This window comes from Zeugodacus cucurbitae, chromosome 2 (genome assembly GCF_028554725.1).
Source record: "Zeugodacus cucurbitae isolate PBARC_wt_2022May chromosome 2, idZeuCucr1.2, whole genome shotgun sequence".
In the NCBI taxonomy this organism is placed as follows: Eukaryota; Metazoa; Arthropoda; class Insecta; order Diptera; family Tephritidae; genus Zeugodacus; species Zeugodacus cucurbitae.
Window position 1 is genome coordinate 81,054,380 of NC_071667.1, and position 14,640 is coordinate 81,069,019.

The 14,640-nt window shown below is 35.8% G+C and overlaps 2 protein-coding genes across 2 annotated transcripts; one reads left to right on the forward strand and one right to left on the reverse strand.

The window, feature by feature from the left end:
• The first annotated feature begins 279 nt into the window (after window positions 1-279).
• LOC105220340 (uncharacterized) lies at window positions 280-1,565 on the forward strand. The gene is made up of 3 exons (XM_011196784.3): window positions 280-410; window positions 492-642; window positions 833-1,565. Exons 2-3 carry the CDS (start codon window positions 525-527, stop codon window positions 1,357-1,359), a joined length of 645 nt encoding a protein of 214 aa, XP_011195086.1. The 5' UTR covers window positions 280-410; window positions 492-524; the 3' UTR covers window positions 1,360-1,565.
• A 51-nt stretch (window positions 1,566-1,616) lies between these two features.
• Aph-4_0 (alkaline phosphatase 4) lies at window positions 1,617-11,217 on the reverse strand. The gene is made up of 4 exons (XM_011196778.3): window positions 10,538-11,217; window positions 3,306-3,541; window positions 2,568-3,248; window positions 1,617-2,506 (listed from the first exon to the last, which is right to left on the reverse strand). The coding sequence occupies exons 1-4, from the start codon at window positions 10,746-10,748 to the stop codon at window positions 1,853-1,855; spliced, it is 1,782 nt and encodes a 593-aa protein (XP_011195080.1). The 5' UTR covers window positions 10,749-11,217; the 3' UTR covers window positions 1,617-1,852.
• Between the last annotated feature and the right edge of the window lie 3,423 nt (window positions 11,218-14,640).

Here is a 14,640-nt window from a genome sequence, read left to right on the forward strand (position 1 = left end):
TTACAAAGTGCAAATAATTTTTGATTATTTTGGAATTTTTAATTGTTTTAGATATATCTAAACATAACTAAAAAATTAGTTAAAGCTAAACAAATTCTTTTATAAATTTGGTTCAACTAAATTTTAAATTAATTAAAATTAATAATGAATGTTAAACAGTCTTAAGGTTTAAAAATTTTCAGCTACCCGCAATGGTATCTTATTAATATAAATTGTTTTTGTTTTTATAAGTTATAAAAGAATAATTATGTTTCATAGTGGTAGAAAATAATAATATGTAAATAATTGAATTAGTAAACGCACAAATTGGTAATATGGCAGCGACAGTCATCGCAGCTGTTTATGACATTCCTCCGTGCGTGCGTTCGTTGAAGTTTTGGTTTATTATTTGTGGTGCGATTTCTGGAACTGTATGTTGAGAACCCAATATATTTATTATACAAATCTTAAAGTAGTAAATATAACTAATCCTTAAATTTTTCTTTTTATAGAACCGCTAGTGACATTGATAAGAATATTTAGCAATGGGAGCGGCACATTCAACTGAACCACGCTCGGTGTCGATGGATAACCCAAACCCTGGAGTTATCGACATATCCGACGAGGTTGTGCAACGTTTGAAGAAAGGCATAAATAAACAAGGTATATTCGGTAGACATTAATTTCCTTACGAAAAATAAGTAGACTCATCATAAATGCAGTAATTATTTACCACTTTTCTGCACAAATCTTAATGCTATTTGTTATGCAACATTGACATTCTGCCCATTCGTTTCTTTTGCCACTATATGAAAAACAAATAACAATAATATCTAATTTTGTTTTAATTTAGCAAAAGAAAGTGCCGCGGCATCAGAATCGGCACCACCACCACCACAGCCTCCGGTAAAAGATGTTCGTCCCATCCCCGTTAAGCCGGTAACGCCAGCAGCTGTAGTGCCACCAACAGTTGTATACCAAGCACCACCACCTCAAACAGTCTATGTTCCAAGTGGCACAACAATCACAGCTGCTGACATGGTGCGTCAAAAAGAGGCCGAACTGAAACAAAATGATGCTATGTGGCGTCAGCGTTTGGTCGAGCTTGAACAGACGCTGAAGAAAACGAATACAATCATGGAAAAAGAATACTCCTCAGCAGTTGAGGATGTGCGTCAGCGTTTTGCTACAGCTTCTCCTGTACACCAATTGCCCCCCTGTCAGGACCTTAAGGCACAAGTCATCGCTTGTTATCGCGCAAATCCTGGTCAAACCTTGAAGTGTTCCGATGAAGTTGCCGCTTTCAGAGAATGCATTAACTTAAACCGTATCAAGAAACTTGATGCTGAGGATGTGAAACCGGTTGCAAAAGCAGCCTAAATGTGATCCGCCTTATACTTGAGTTAGTGTTTAATCGAAAAATGTGCTGTAACGAAATCACTGTGCTAGCCAGTCGCTTTTGAAATTTCATTTTCAGTAAAATAAGTTTAATGGTATAAAGTATATGAATGTTTAACTTGAGGTGAACATAATGTAACGCTTATGAAGTCCGAAAGTAAAATATAATTTGAAGACATAAATCAATATTTGCTAATCTGTGAACTAATTTTCATTTGGAAGCGAAAAGTAAAAAGCTCTTTGTAAACTCTAAAATAATTGATTTTTATTCGTATATTTTATAACTTAAAACGAATTCGCTTAATTTAAACATATTTACAGCATAAGAGTTCTACAAAAGAAAATAACAAAAATTGCACAATTTGTAGATGGAGTAACGGGAAGTTTGGGTGAAACATTAACAATTAAACTAAATAACAATTTGCACCTAATCTCTAATAACAAAATAATTTTATTTGTTTTAGGAATTTCAATTTCAGGAATAGAATGACTTCAACAAGAGTAATGTGACCAAAAGTAGAAAACTGTGTTGAACCACTTGACTGGCACCACTACGTTTCACTTTCAACTCACAACTATCGTCGGCTTTTTTAGCCGGACCCATACAACCGGCATAACTCATCACGTATGCCAAGTAATTCTGCTCGAAAACGCCACGAACCATATTCGCGCCGGGTCCATTTGCAAACACTATAACATCCTCACCGCCGTGCGTCTCGTCATTCAATGGCAAAGTGGCTCTGTGGCGATATGTAGGCGACATACGTTGCGCAGTTGTGAATTTCTCAAGTGGTAGCCATACTTCAGCGCCGACAGCACCAACACTATCGTTCGCCAAGTGCTCATAATAGCCTGGACCATTGGCGTACGATATAGTCTCGTACACTACACGTTCGGTGGTCTTGTTGGCAAAACCGAGAATGTCTGCGCCCCGCTTCGGGTAGCCATTCAATGTGACGGCGTGCGAATGATCAGCAGTAACTATAATTAAAGTTTCCTCATCATCGGTGAGATCCAACGCTGCTTGTATCGCCATATCGAACTCGAACACCTCACGCATAGCGGCGCGTGCGTAATTCTGATGATGCGCTTGATCGATACGCCCACCTTCCACCATCAGCATATAACCCTGCAAGAAAATTAACAATGAAATGAAGCAAACCAACTAAATTGTATTCAAAATATAATGCCTTCGTATTATCATCGCGCTCCAGCACGCGTATAGCCGCCTCTGTCATCTCCTTTAGCGAGGGTTCACCTTCCTGTCGTGCCACGGAGTAAGTGATGTGATTGTTGCGGAAGAGACCCAACAAATGATCCGTTTTCTCGAGGTTGACATTATTCAGCTCCTTCAACGTTTTCACGAAAACGCGTGATTCATCATTGCCAAGTTTCAGCCATTCTTCAACAAGGTTGCGCCCATCTCCGCGCTCACACACTTCTTCGGTATCGCCTTCGAAGCGCACAGGGTTCGACTCATTTACGCGCAAGGCACCCATTGGCGATAGACCACCGCCCAGTATCACATTAAACTTGTTACCTGGCGCATTCTCCACCAATTGTCGCGCAATGTCCACATGCCTTCCAACCGATTCGGCGGGCACTTTGGTATCGCACTCCCAATCACGATGATAGATGCGTGCGTAGGTGGCTGCCGGTGTGGCATGTGTTATGCGTGTTGTTGTTACGATGCCGGTACGTTTACCCTCCGCTTGTGCCCAATCCATTATGGACTTCAAACGACCCTGACTAGCATCCAGCTTAGAACGCGTTGTATCCATACCAATGGCACCATAGTCACTTTTGATGCCACAAAACATGGCAGTCGCAGTGCCCGCAGAATCCGGTACTTGCTTATCCACATTGTAAGTCTGAAAAGCGTTACATTAAGGTGAAGATTAAGTTAAGGATTATTTAATGCAACTCACCTTTGCCAAACCGGTGTATGGAAACTCATCGAACGCCAACATTTCCTCCTCACCAAAGCCGTGCTTCAAATATTGTCCCTTGAAAATGCGTCCAGCAGTTATTGTTGTCAAGCCCATGCCATCGCCAATGAAAACAATTATATTTTTAGCTTTCCGCGGAGGTTCACCCGTTTTTTTAGCCAGCTTCATAGCTTTTCGTAGCTGCTTCATGCCGACCTCATGCCAAAAAGCGGCATCTAATTTAATGGTAAGAAATCAAAAAATAAAAGTTACTATACATATGTTTTTTATTCAAAACATTGTAATAAGTAGGTTATTATGTAAGTAAAGTTAATCTTAGTATCACCCATATGAGTATGACCTTAAAAGCAAGAAACTCGATGGAGTATCTGAATCATCTTTATCTTTCTATCTATTGTGGAAGGTTTTTAACTGCTCTGAGTTCATCGCGTTAATGGTGTATAAAGCAGGAAAAACAAGGGTATGCAACTCGAATATACTGCGATGGTTGTACACTTTGATTTTTCTCTCCCTGGCAACATTAGAGAAACAGTTGGCTTTTCGAGGCATCACTGGTGCTATTAGCACTTGTCAAACTGCATTGAAGGTAATCCTGATCCCCACTCCACTTTATATTCTGGTAGGCACTATAACCAATAAGACATCACTCTAAAGATACCAGAACTGGTTCTGGACTGTATCGAAAAGCTCAACTGTGCAACAACAGTATGACCTTGATCTGGCTACCAGGACACAAAGGAATACAAGACAACGTACTTGTGGACTAACTGCCAAAAAAAGCCGCGGCCACCAAACCGCTAGATCTGGAGCCCTTCTTTGCTGTTAGTCGGCATATCGCGGAGACACCTGAGCTCCTTCTTGATCCTCCTCCTCCTGCGATCGGTAAAGGGGACTCTGTATCCCCAAAGAAACAGGATCACATCTATCAGCGCTGGAATGCTATTAAGCTTTCTTGACGCGACGGGGTTAAATGATGTACTGTTATAATAGGAGAGAGCACAATAGACCATAGGTCGCAATGCGTTTCTCAATCTCTTAATCGAATCGAATCTAATGGGAACCCTGAATTATTTTAAAACTTGCTAATACTTTCACTTAATTACAATCTCTTTTCGAGGGCTAGAAACATCGAGTGCATGTATTGCGATAGCAAAAAGGCTACTGGGTGAATACAATTTAGGTCCCTTATAAGCCTCTGCGACTTGGAAGTTGGCCTTTAACTGCTACTGCAGTGGGAGTGGCACTTTGCAGAAACTAGAGTATTTAGAGGCTTTCATTCCCAGCTGAGGAACGTATCCTCATCATTTAAGAAAGCTTAACCTTTTAATTGCAGAGTTATAGAGTCTTATCAGAGATAAACCAGTTCTAATAAGAACCATTTTAAAATAATATTTTAATAATCTTTTCATATATTAGATCTATTAAGTAATTGTTTAACCACAAAGCATATGCTGTAATCGGTATGGTTTTCTTGCAAAAGCACATAAGTTGAGACTATACTATTATGCAATTGATTTTTAAAAGCAACTTCATATAAAGAGTACCAAAATTAATGCTTGTGTCTTCAGATCTTTATTAAGAGTTCTTTAATATGAAAAATTTCAAATCTAGAATATTAATGAAACAGCTCGGACAACTGAAATTTTAAAGCTAACGATTGAAGAAAAAATTTTCATATGACTTTTTATAAAAAATTTATCTTCAGTTAACTTTTATGATTAATTTCTACATAAAATTCTGTGTTCAACACATTTCGTTGTAAAAAATGCAAAATATCAATTCATCGCAATCAATTTGGAGTTTTACACGTTGTTTCGTTGAATGGAGATAAGCGTTTTTAAGAAATCGCTGGTGATTTGTGTGCATATTCACCGTTTAGCCCATTCGATTTATCGCTTCCGTAGTTGCACGTGAGCAAGCGGCAAAATGTTGCCGGCAAAAGCGGCTATAAGTATGTATGAATGTGTCCATGTACAATCGTCTATGCATAGCGCTAGCTCCATATTTAAATTTTGTCAATGGGACCTTCACACAAGGTCAACTCGTAGTGGGCTTTTAAAAATAGCAGAGTTATGCGATTTCCATAGCACTCATGTATTCATTTGCTTATCAATTATTTTCAATTTCAAATTAATATTTATTATAAAATTAAATTTGTTTATGCAAAAGTTAGACATGTAAGTGCAAGTACTGATAAAATAAAATGTTGTAATGATAAAAATCTTGTACTTGATACTGGCAAGTAAACAAATTAGATTTCTTATCGAATATTCCATTGTTTCTCGTTTGCTTGTAATCACGTACAACAATAGCCATTGACTCTAATAATTTCACATTTTGTATTGTATGCAAATTGCTATTAGATAGCAGATATTGAGTACATGCTTTCGATTAATTCATGTATTTATTTTCTAATTAACTCAGATTAAGATTATTTTTAATTAGTGTAATATTTTTAATAAACTCTAATATCTACATATAACTTATTTACAACAAATTTTTATTATAATAAGATTTTATCTATCCCACCTCCTTTTCCTAGTTTCCGAACCAGATGAAAATTATATTTATAATGAGTCCTCAACAGGCTACAGTAACACTCAATGATTTCTAACTGGATACAGATTCAACCCTTTCAATAAGAATTAAAACATGTTAGATATTCCTCTTATCAAATAAAATTATCGGAAATTGATTAGGTTAGGTTAGTCTGGCATGCCAATAAGCCTCCCATCCTTTGTGATACCCGATGGTGTGCCGTCGCATAGTCCACGAGGAGTAGTCATCCTTTAGGATGCCTGCGCTTGACGGTGATGTTGCTTCACTATCGACACATCTTCCAGTTTCTCATGAGCCTCCCAAATGTTGTAGACGTTGCCACGACTATGCAAGACAATCACACAAGAGATGGTCCATTGTTTCTCTGGTACCTTGCTATTGATAATTCCTGCAGTCATCTCGATAAATATCATGTTTATCTAGTAATAACTTTGAAGTTGTAGATAATTTCGTATACCTGGGAACCAGTATCTACAACACCAACAATGTCAGCCTCGAAATCCAGCGCAGAATCACTCTTGCCAACAGGTGCTACTTTGGACTGAGTAGGCAATTGAACAGTAAAGTCCTCCCTCGACGAACCAAAATCAAACTCTACAAGTCGCTTATCATTCCCGTCCTGCTTTATGGTGCAGAAACTTGGACGATGTCAACATCAGATGAGACGACACTAGGAGTTTTCGAGAGGAATATTTTGCGCAAGATTTACGGACCTCAGAACATTGGCAACGGCGAATACCGCAGACGATGGAACGATGAGATGTACGAGTTATACGACTACATTGACATGGTTCAGCGAATAAAAAGGCAGCGGCTACGCTGGCTAGGTCATGTTGTCCGAATGGACGAAAACACTCCAGCTCTGAAAGTGTTCGATGCAGTACCCGCCGGAGGAAGCCGAGGAAGGGGAAGGCCTCCACTCCGTTGGAGGGACCAGGTGGAGAGCGACCTGGTTACACTTGGAATCTCCAACTGGCGCCGAACTGCGAAGGAAAGAGAGGAGTGGCGCGCTCTCATCGATTCGACTATAACCGGCTAAACGGTTGCAACGCCAATCACACACATACATACATCTATGTACATATGTTTTCTAGCCTACGATCTCATGAGTGTGTGCTCTTGTCCGAAATCACGTTTAACTTCGAACTGTTCGGAAAACTATTTATCTTGACATTAATTTTCAAAAGGGGAATACCAGAAGCCCTTACTAAAATTCCACCACCCCTACCCCACAGTGTAAGCACTGATTCTTTGAACTGATTGTTAGTTCGAGAGCGTGATTTTGCTTTAATTGCTCACTAAATGCTTGGCATAATAAATATAATAAAATAAATCGGCTTAAATTGCTGAAATATGTTAATTGTTAAATGGGAATCACATGGAAAATGTCAATGTGTCAAAGTAAGGGAGCTGCGCAAATGATAGCTGTTATAGAGTGTGTTCAAAAAATAACGGAACATTTTGATTTTTTTGAAAAATAAAATTTCTTCATTTGTCTAGATTAATGTTGTCACCTTTAATATAGTCTCCATTCAATGTAATACACTTATGTCAGTCGAAACTGCGCTCAATTGAATATTTTAAAATTCCCGTTATTTTTTGAACACTCATCGTACATATTTAAGTACACAGTACTAAGTATTCAGTAATTTATTTTAAACGGACTAAATTCGTTATATGCAATAAACAGGCTTATCGTGATATCGCTGTGCGTTTCATTTCTTAATTACGAAATCAATTATTTAGAATAATGAAATAAAAATCAATTTAATTAACAGGTCGATAATGTCTCATTAGAATTAGTACTTATGTGACTAATTATTCAAATTTAGAGCAAGTAATTATAAATGTGTTTATATGCGAAGGTACACTCGTGTCTACAGGCGACCGCAGTTCACCTTTTCCAAAAAACGCATTGAGTTTTTTTTGTATTTTTTATCTCTGATATCTACAGGTTTATCAGAGCTACAAATGAATTAACGCTACTGTATACAGTATATTGTATACTGTGTATATTAATCTGAATTGATGGCGCAATTGTTGAGGTCTCACAATTATTTTGTTGCTGAATTTTATAGAAAAAATCTAGCAATATTGCGCAAATGCGGAAAAGACAGAAAAATATGTACGGATTTGCAAAAAAAAGCTTATGACGAGAGTGAATGTTTTCAGCTGAAGGCAGTTTGATTTAGATTTTAGTCAAAAGAAAATAAAAAAATATTTCATTACATAAATTAAAACACGTCTAATAATATAAGGGTTCGCTAATCAAGTAGAAACATTTGCATACTTGGAATTTTCAAGTTCAGTATCCAAGCTTGTCATTTTTCCGACTTGGTTAAGCATATCTTTATACTACGAGTACAAGCCTGTTTTCGCTTAAGCGTTGCAGTAAATATATCAACGTGTTATTTAGTAACTAATCAGCTTATTAATCAGATTCATTACACTTGAAGCAGATCTTGTAACACACTTAGTATAAACGTAATAAGCAACCTTACATTTCAATTATGTCTATATTAAGCCAGCTATCACTTAAAGATCTTAATTATCTTATGTATGTTTTAGTGTATAATTAAGCAATTATTTTAATAGCTTAAAATAGCTTATATATCTCTTCTTAGCTATCCAAAGTATTTCCATCAAAATCCTGTGCTAACTGCTTTGCGTGAGTTGTCTGTGGTATTCACTTTCAATTTGTTCGATTGAGTGCGTAAATCGATCACACTGTCGGCTCAACTACGCGGAAGGCAAACAGCTAATTGTATGCCTTTTAATTAGTTACTAACTTTTTAAAACCGGGAAATATGCATTTCATCTTTTGCGGTATGAAAACTCACAAGAACCAGTTGAAACCAAATTCAATGCATGGCTGGTTGTAAAATTTAATTTTCTATAATGAAAAATTATATGCCATAAAATAAGCCAAGAATTGAAATTTGTTCAATGAATATAGCATGCGAGAAACATTAAAAAAAAACACAATTCTAGAGGGACTGCAAAAATATTGACCAAAACTTTTGAAACAGTCTCAAGGCATATATGTATGTTATTAAATATTAAATTATTAGAAATCAACTGTAACAAATTTCCAAAGAAAGTTCAACTTCTCATTGGCAAAAAGAAAAATATCGAAATTCGAAAATAATAAATTTCTTATTTATTAAATTCTATTTTTTAAAAAGCTCAGTGAACATTTTTTTTCAACAAAAGCTATTTCTTCTAGCTTAGAGCACATTTCTCAAGCAAACTTCTTCATATCTAGAGTTAAAAAACATAAAAACCTCCGTCACACACTTTAGGATGAATCCATTAGTTTAGACCTATCAAAAGCCTCTGGAACCATATATCAGCATTATAGAAATTAATGGACCTCAACAAAATAGCTTGGCTTTCTTCATCTTCTCTCCCTTCTGCCGAACGTTCCTAACTTCCCCAAATTTTCTCACATAATATCGCATGCAGAGCAGCTATATTTTCCTCTTATTCTAGATATACCCGAAAATGTTGTAGTTTTCTAGTTTTACTCATATCTGGCAACAATTTTAATTGTTTCATTGATTTTATATAAATTCATTTGTGAAAGGCAACAATAAAGATGAAAAGTTATTTTGAGAAATAGTTATCACTGGTAGTACTAATTTTATGTACTTAGCTGTAACAACCCTCATCTTAGATTACTAGAATTCGTGACCTGACAAAAAATCGTGACGATCACTGAAGGGATATTAATTTTTATTTATTTAACAAATATTTTTATTAGTTAAACACTCGAACTTCAACCGTATTTATTGAAACAGTATTAAAATGAAAAAAATAATAATACAAAGGGTGTAAAAGCAAGACGCTCAGTATTAAACTCATAACAAACTAGATTTATATTAGTATTTATTTCAAAATTTATTATTTTTCTTTCGAACATTTATATTTTTTTCGAAAATTTATAATTTTTATTTCGAATATTTCTAGTTTTTCTTTCGAAATTGTATAATTTTTATTTCGAAAATTTATCGTTATTGTTTCGAAAATTTATAATATATATTTCGACAATTTATAATTTTTATTTCGAAAATGTATATTTTTTGTTTCGAAAATATATAATTTTTATTTTGAAAATTTATTGTTTTTGTTTCGAGAATTTATAATTTTTATTTCAAAAATTCATAATTTTTATTTCGAAAATGTATAATATTTTTTTTCAAACTTATAGATTTTGTTTCGAAAACTTTGAATTAATTATTTATTTCGAAATTTTATAATATTTTTTTCGAAAATTCATAATTTTTATTTCGAAAATTTTTAATATTTTTTTTTTTTGCCAAAATTATTGGTTTTGTTTCGAAAACTTTGAATTAATAAATTTAAAAAAATATATAATAAAAATAGCATTATTTTTTACATAAAACAGCTTTAAACTATTTTCATACGAATCTTGTTCTCCTAAAAAAAAACTCAAAGGACAACCTAAATTCGCGAGGTTCCATTTTCAATACACAATACATCAAAATAACAATAAATTTAAGTAAATAATCAAACAGACAAAAGGGAGCAATTAACATTAAAATATAACACATTTTTCACTCCCGCATTCTTTCGAGTAACCTATATATTCCTTACCCCCTCCACTTGGGTCGTTCGTCATGTAAACTCACCTTCAATTCGTTTTTTGGGTTTACTCGCTTCGTTCGCGCCTTTTTCCATCTTCTCCACCACCTTCTCGGTTGTGGATGCTTCCAAAGGCACGAATTCCACGCCAAGATCACTCGCGTTCATCGCTAGAATTGGCGAGTGTGGCACCACCGAGGCCGCCATGGCGTACTGGCACAACAATGCACACGCGCATACTAATTTCAGGCTATACATTTTCGTTTAAGGAATTCAATGGAAGAATGCGCGTAGAAGTAATTTAATTGACTAACTTTTCGCCGTGTGCAAGAAGAGGAAGGTTTTGAAAAATATCACAGTCGCGTTTGTGAGCGAAATTCTTCGATTGTACAGCCGTATATACCGTTAGACAGGTGTAATTTCACAAAAATAAAAAAAAACAAATCGAAAATCAAGTTCAAGAATTTTTATTGAATTGAACTAAACGTTGAATGTGACGTGGTCAGCCTCTAACTAAGCGTTAAACGAAGCAAATCGAACACATGCCATTCACCGTTATTTATGAGTTATTGTATATATTTCACAAATATTTTTATTTTTTTATCGTTTCTCAAACAAAAGCTTCACGTTGCAGTGCCTGACTGACTGACTGTCTGACTGACTTAGTTGCCGCCTTTAGTCGCGTTTTAGTGTAATATATTCGCTGGAGTCACAGCGACTACTGCGATCTGTTCGAGGCACCGGCGCCGTTATATTATTATGATTCCAAAACGTCGACTTGCGATGAACCGCAACAGCAACAACAACAACAAACATACATACACACGTACATTCATAGCCATAAGCAACGTCACAACAATGTACATACGCAAAGCCTAGAGTGTTTCAACAACAATAACAATAACAATAATAACAAAAGCAGTAACTTTAGCAAAATTATTGCTGCACTGCGCAAAGTTAACGCCCCACACACATTCGCGCCCAGCTTAGCGCCCAGCAAACCCCCGCCGAATATGGAGAGCATTTCGTAATATTGCTACCGTAAATAACAAACAAAAAAGCACAACAACACAAGCAACTCGCTGTCAATGCGCGCGACAATAAACGAACGTAAGAACGTTGCAGCGTCAACGTGAAAGTGTCGTGACACGAACATCAGACAATATATTTGCGAGCGAAGGCGAGTGCCCGCCCGCCGTCTTAGCGGAGCGCGGATTGAGCGTTAGAGCACTGGATTAGCTAGCTGTGTGTTCTAATCAGCATTGCTACAGTGGAACGAATAGATCGGTGTAGTATTAGATTTTATTATATTGACATGTTTACTTAGAAATTGAGATTTATATTAATGTTTATTTGTTGTACAAAATACGTATGGAAATTCTAAAATGTAACGGAATATTTGCAAGTGCATCTGAAAAGTGTCCGCTATGAAATTTAATGAGCATGTTTTCTTTTCAACTAAATTTAAATACCGTTATCTTCATGGTGGGTCAATAAAATATATACCATATAAATTTAAAATAAAGTCAAGATCTCCATTTAATCGTTTATTTATCATTATTTATCATTTATTTATCTCATTTAAGGCCAAGCAGAAGTTTGGAAATCATCGAATAACTTATATAGGCAGTATAAGATGCCTAGGAGAGGACAGAGTTCATACATATTAAAATAGAATTTTATTAATCTCATACCTAAGAGTGATAAAAGTCCCACATAATTTATTTCCAAATTCTTACATTTTATTATAAAACTGATAATCACACAGAAGATGTTAAAAACTCCTTTCGAAGCTTTGGATTATGAGTATTTTATGTTCTAAATTACATTAAAATCGGTTTAGATTAGATTAGGTTAAAAATCTGACCTCCGCCACAGATTCCCGGATGGATTCCACTTGGACAGTTAAAGGTGCCAGTCCGTTGTAATGTCAGAAGACTTCCAAGGATGGATCGCAAAGAACACACTTAAGTATCACGGTAGGGCTTTGAGCCTATCACAAATTTTATGAGTTCGCATGGTTCATCAAAAATATAGCTACCGAGAAATTCCAACCTCAGGTGTTTCACCTCGTCTTCCTCCATACAGTTATGGCAGTTTGCGTCCGGGAGGATTCTTAGTCACATCGCATATATGCCAATTCCCAGATATGTCCGGTGAGAACTCCTACTATTGCGGCAAGGTGAACCTTTTTAAGTGCACGTTCCGCCGACCACTTGCACTGTGGAACAAAAGGACCGCGCAACCAAGCAGGTTTTAGTTTTTAACCAGCATTTACCAAGCTCGCAAGAGATCCAGTGATCCAGTGCTAGAGCATAAGAGAACAGCGTTCCCAACATGGTGAAATGGGACGACGGGGCCCCTTCTTGTAAACTCATTAGCTCTGCAGTTCCCGGCGATTCCACTGTGACCCGGCACTCGGCACGATATTGAAATCGGTTTAGAAGGTTAAAGCATATAATGCATTTATAATGAGAAAGGACCAAGCTCAATTTTTGATCTCATTTCTTCATTTCTAATATTTTTATCGCACTTTTAGTAATCTCGAACAATACGTTGATACATGTGTATTTGACGTGAGCGTGGTGCTCATCTGATTTCACCTGTTTGAACAATAGATCATGAGATTTCCACCACCATGGATAAGATAGTTTCAGGAAATTGTTTCATATTTATATTCTGGAACTCAATAGTAAGAGTTAAGTATGTATTTTCGAGACACACCTGCGGAAATAGTTTCGGAAGAAATTTGTCTCTATTAATTTAAGATTTTATGGAAATGCCTTAGGTTAATAAGACTATTATTTTTATTTCTATCGAAAAAACGTCCCACTTGCTGTGCCACATGGACATAGGAACACCCCTAATGCATTGTAACAAGCTTATTGTTGTTATACTATTTATGCAAGTAGACTACTTTAAATATTCTAATAAAAGATTAGAAATTGCACTCAATAAAAATTTACTACCACCCAGGTACCTAGAGACTTAATGGAAATAAACGTAAGATATGTATTTAATGCAATATCACACACACACTTTTTTTGTATTTATCTGAGCGATTACAATAGTGGGACCTCGGCATTTAACGCCCTTTGACGCACACGTGAGTTCATTCATGCCAAGTCGGTGGAGTGATTACAAGCGCTAGAGTAATTAATATGTACATACAGACATACAAATGTAGCTGTTTATAGTCGCAGATGCGTAAATGGCAAAGTACACAAAAACTTGTCGCGTGAATTTGCCGTTATTGTATCAAGTGATAAGAATTTTGTGCGAAATCTGAAGAGAAAAAACTAAATATGCGCATAGCTTCTATAAATATAAAATATTAAACAACATTCTCTTAAACTAAATCATTACACAAATACTGTTGAGCTTCCATGACTCGAACATCTATAACTCGAACTCTTGAATTGCCAATATAAGTTAAATTTCATACAAATTACCTTCCGTAACCTGGATTACCTTCCATAACCTCTAACTCGAAGTTTTTTTGCGGATTATGGTGATTCGAGTTAGGGAAGTTCAACTGTATGTTATATCAGTCATATCTCGAGGATAAAATTTAAATCACTGAAAGTTTGAGGGAATTACGAAAGTACGATAAATCACCGTTATGCTACAAAATAGATCATGTCGTTTTAGATGTTGTCGTTTACGAATACACACCCATTTTCCAGAATCCAGATTTCGAGTCAGTTATTTTCTATTTATAATCTGACCTATTTACCATAGTTCCACCGTAGGCAATTAAGCGCTACCCCAGATACAGCGTTGTAAAGTATATGGATTTATTATTAACAAACAAGTACATAAATTATTGTTTAAAGATACTAAAATAATAGTAACACTTCACCGCATTCGAGTTAATTGAATACATATTTGTAATGAGTACAAAATGAGTATTTTGTTGCCAGAACAAATTCTATAAAGGTGCAATTGCCATATATTACCTCTAATAAACAATAATTTGTTGCAATTAATCGTCTCACATAATTATCTTACATAGACATGGATACATATTTGCAATGCAATACCGTTATTTTTAGGTCGTCAAATGCGTCAAAACGTAATTTAATTTCTGTTTGTTTTATGCTAAGAAAATGTAGGTTGGTAACTAAAAGTTGAACACACATAGGAATAC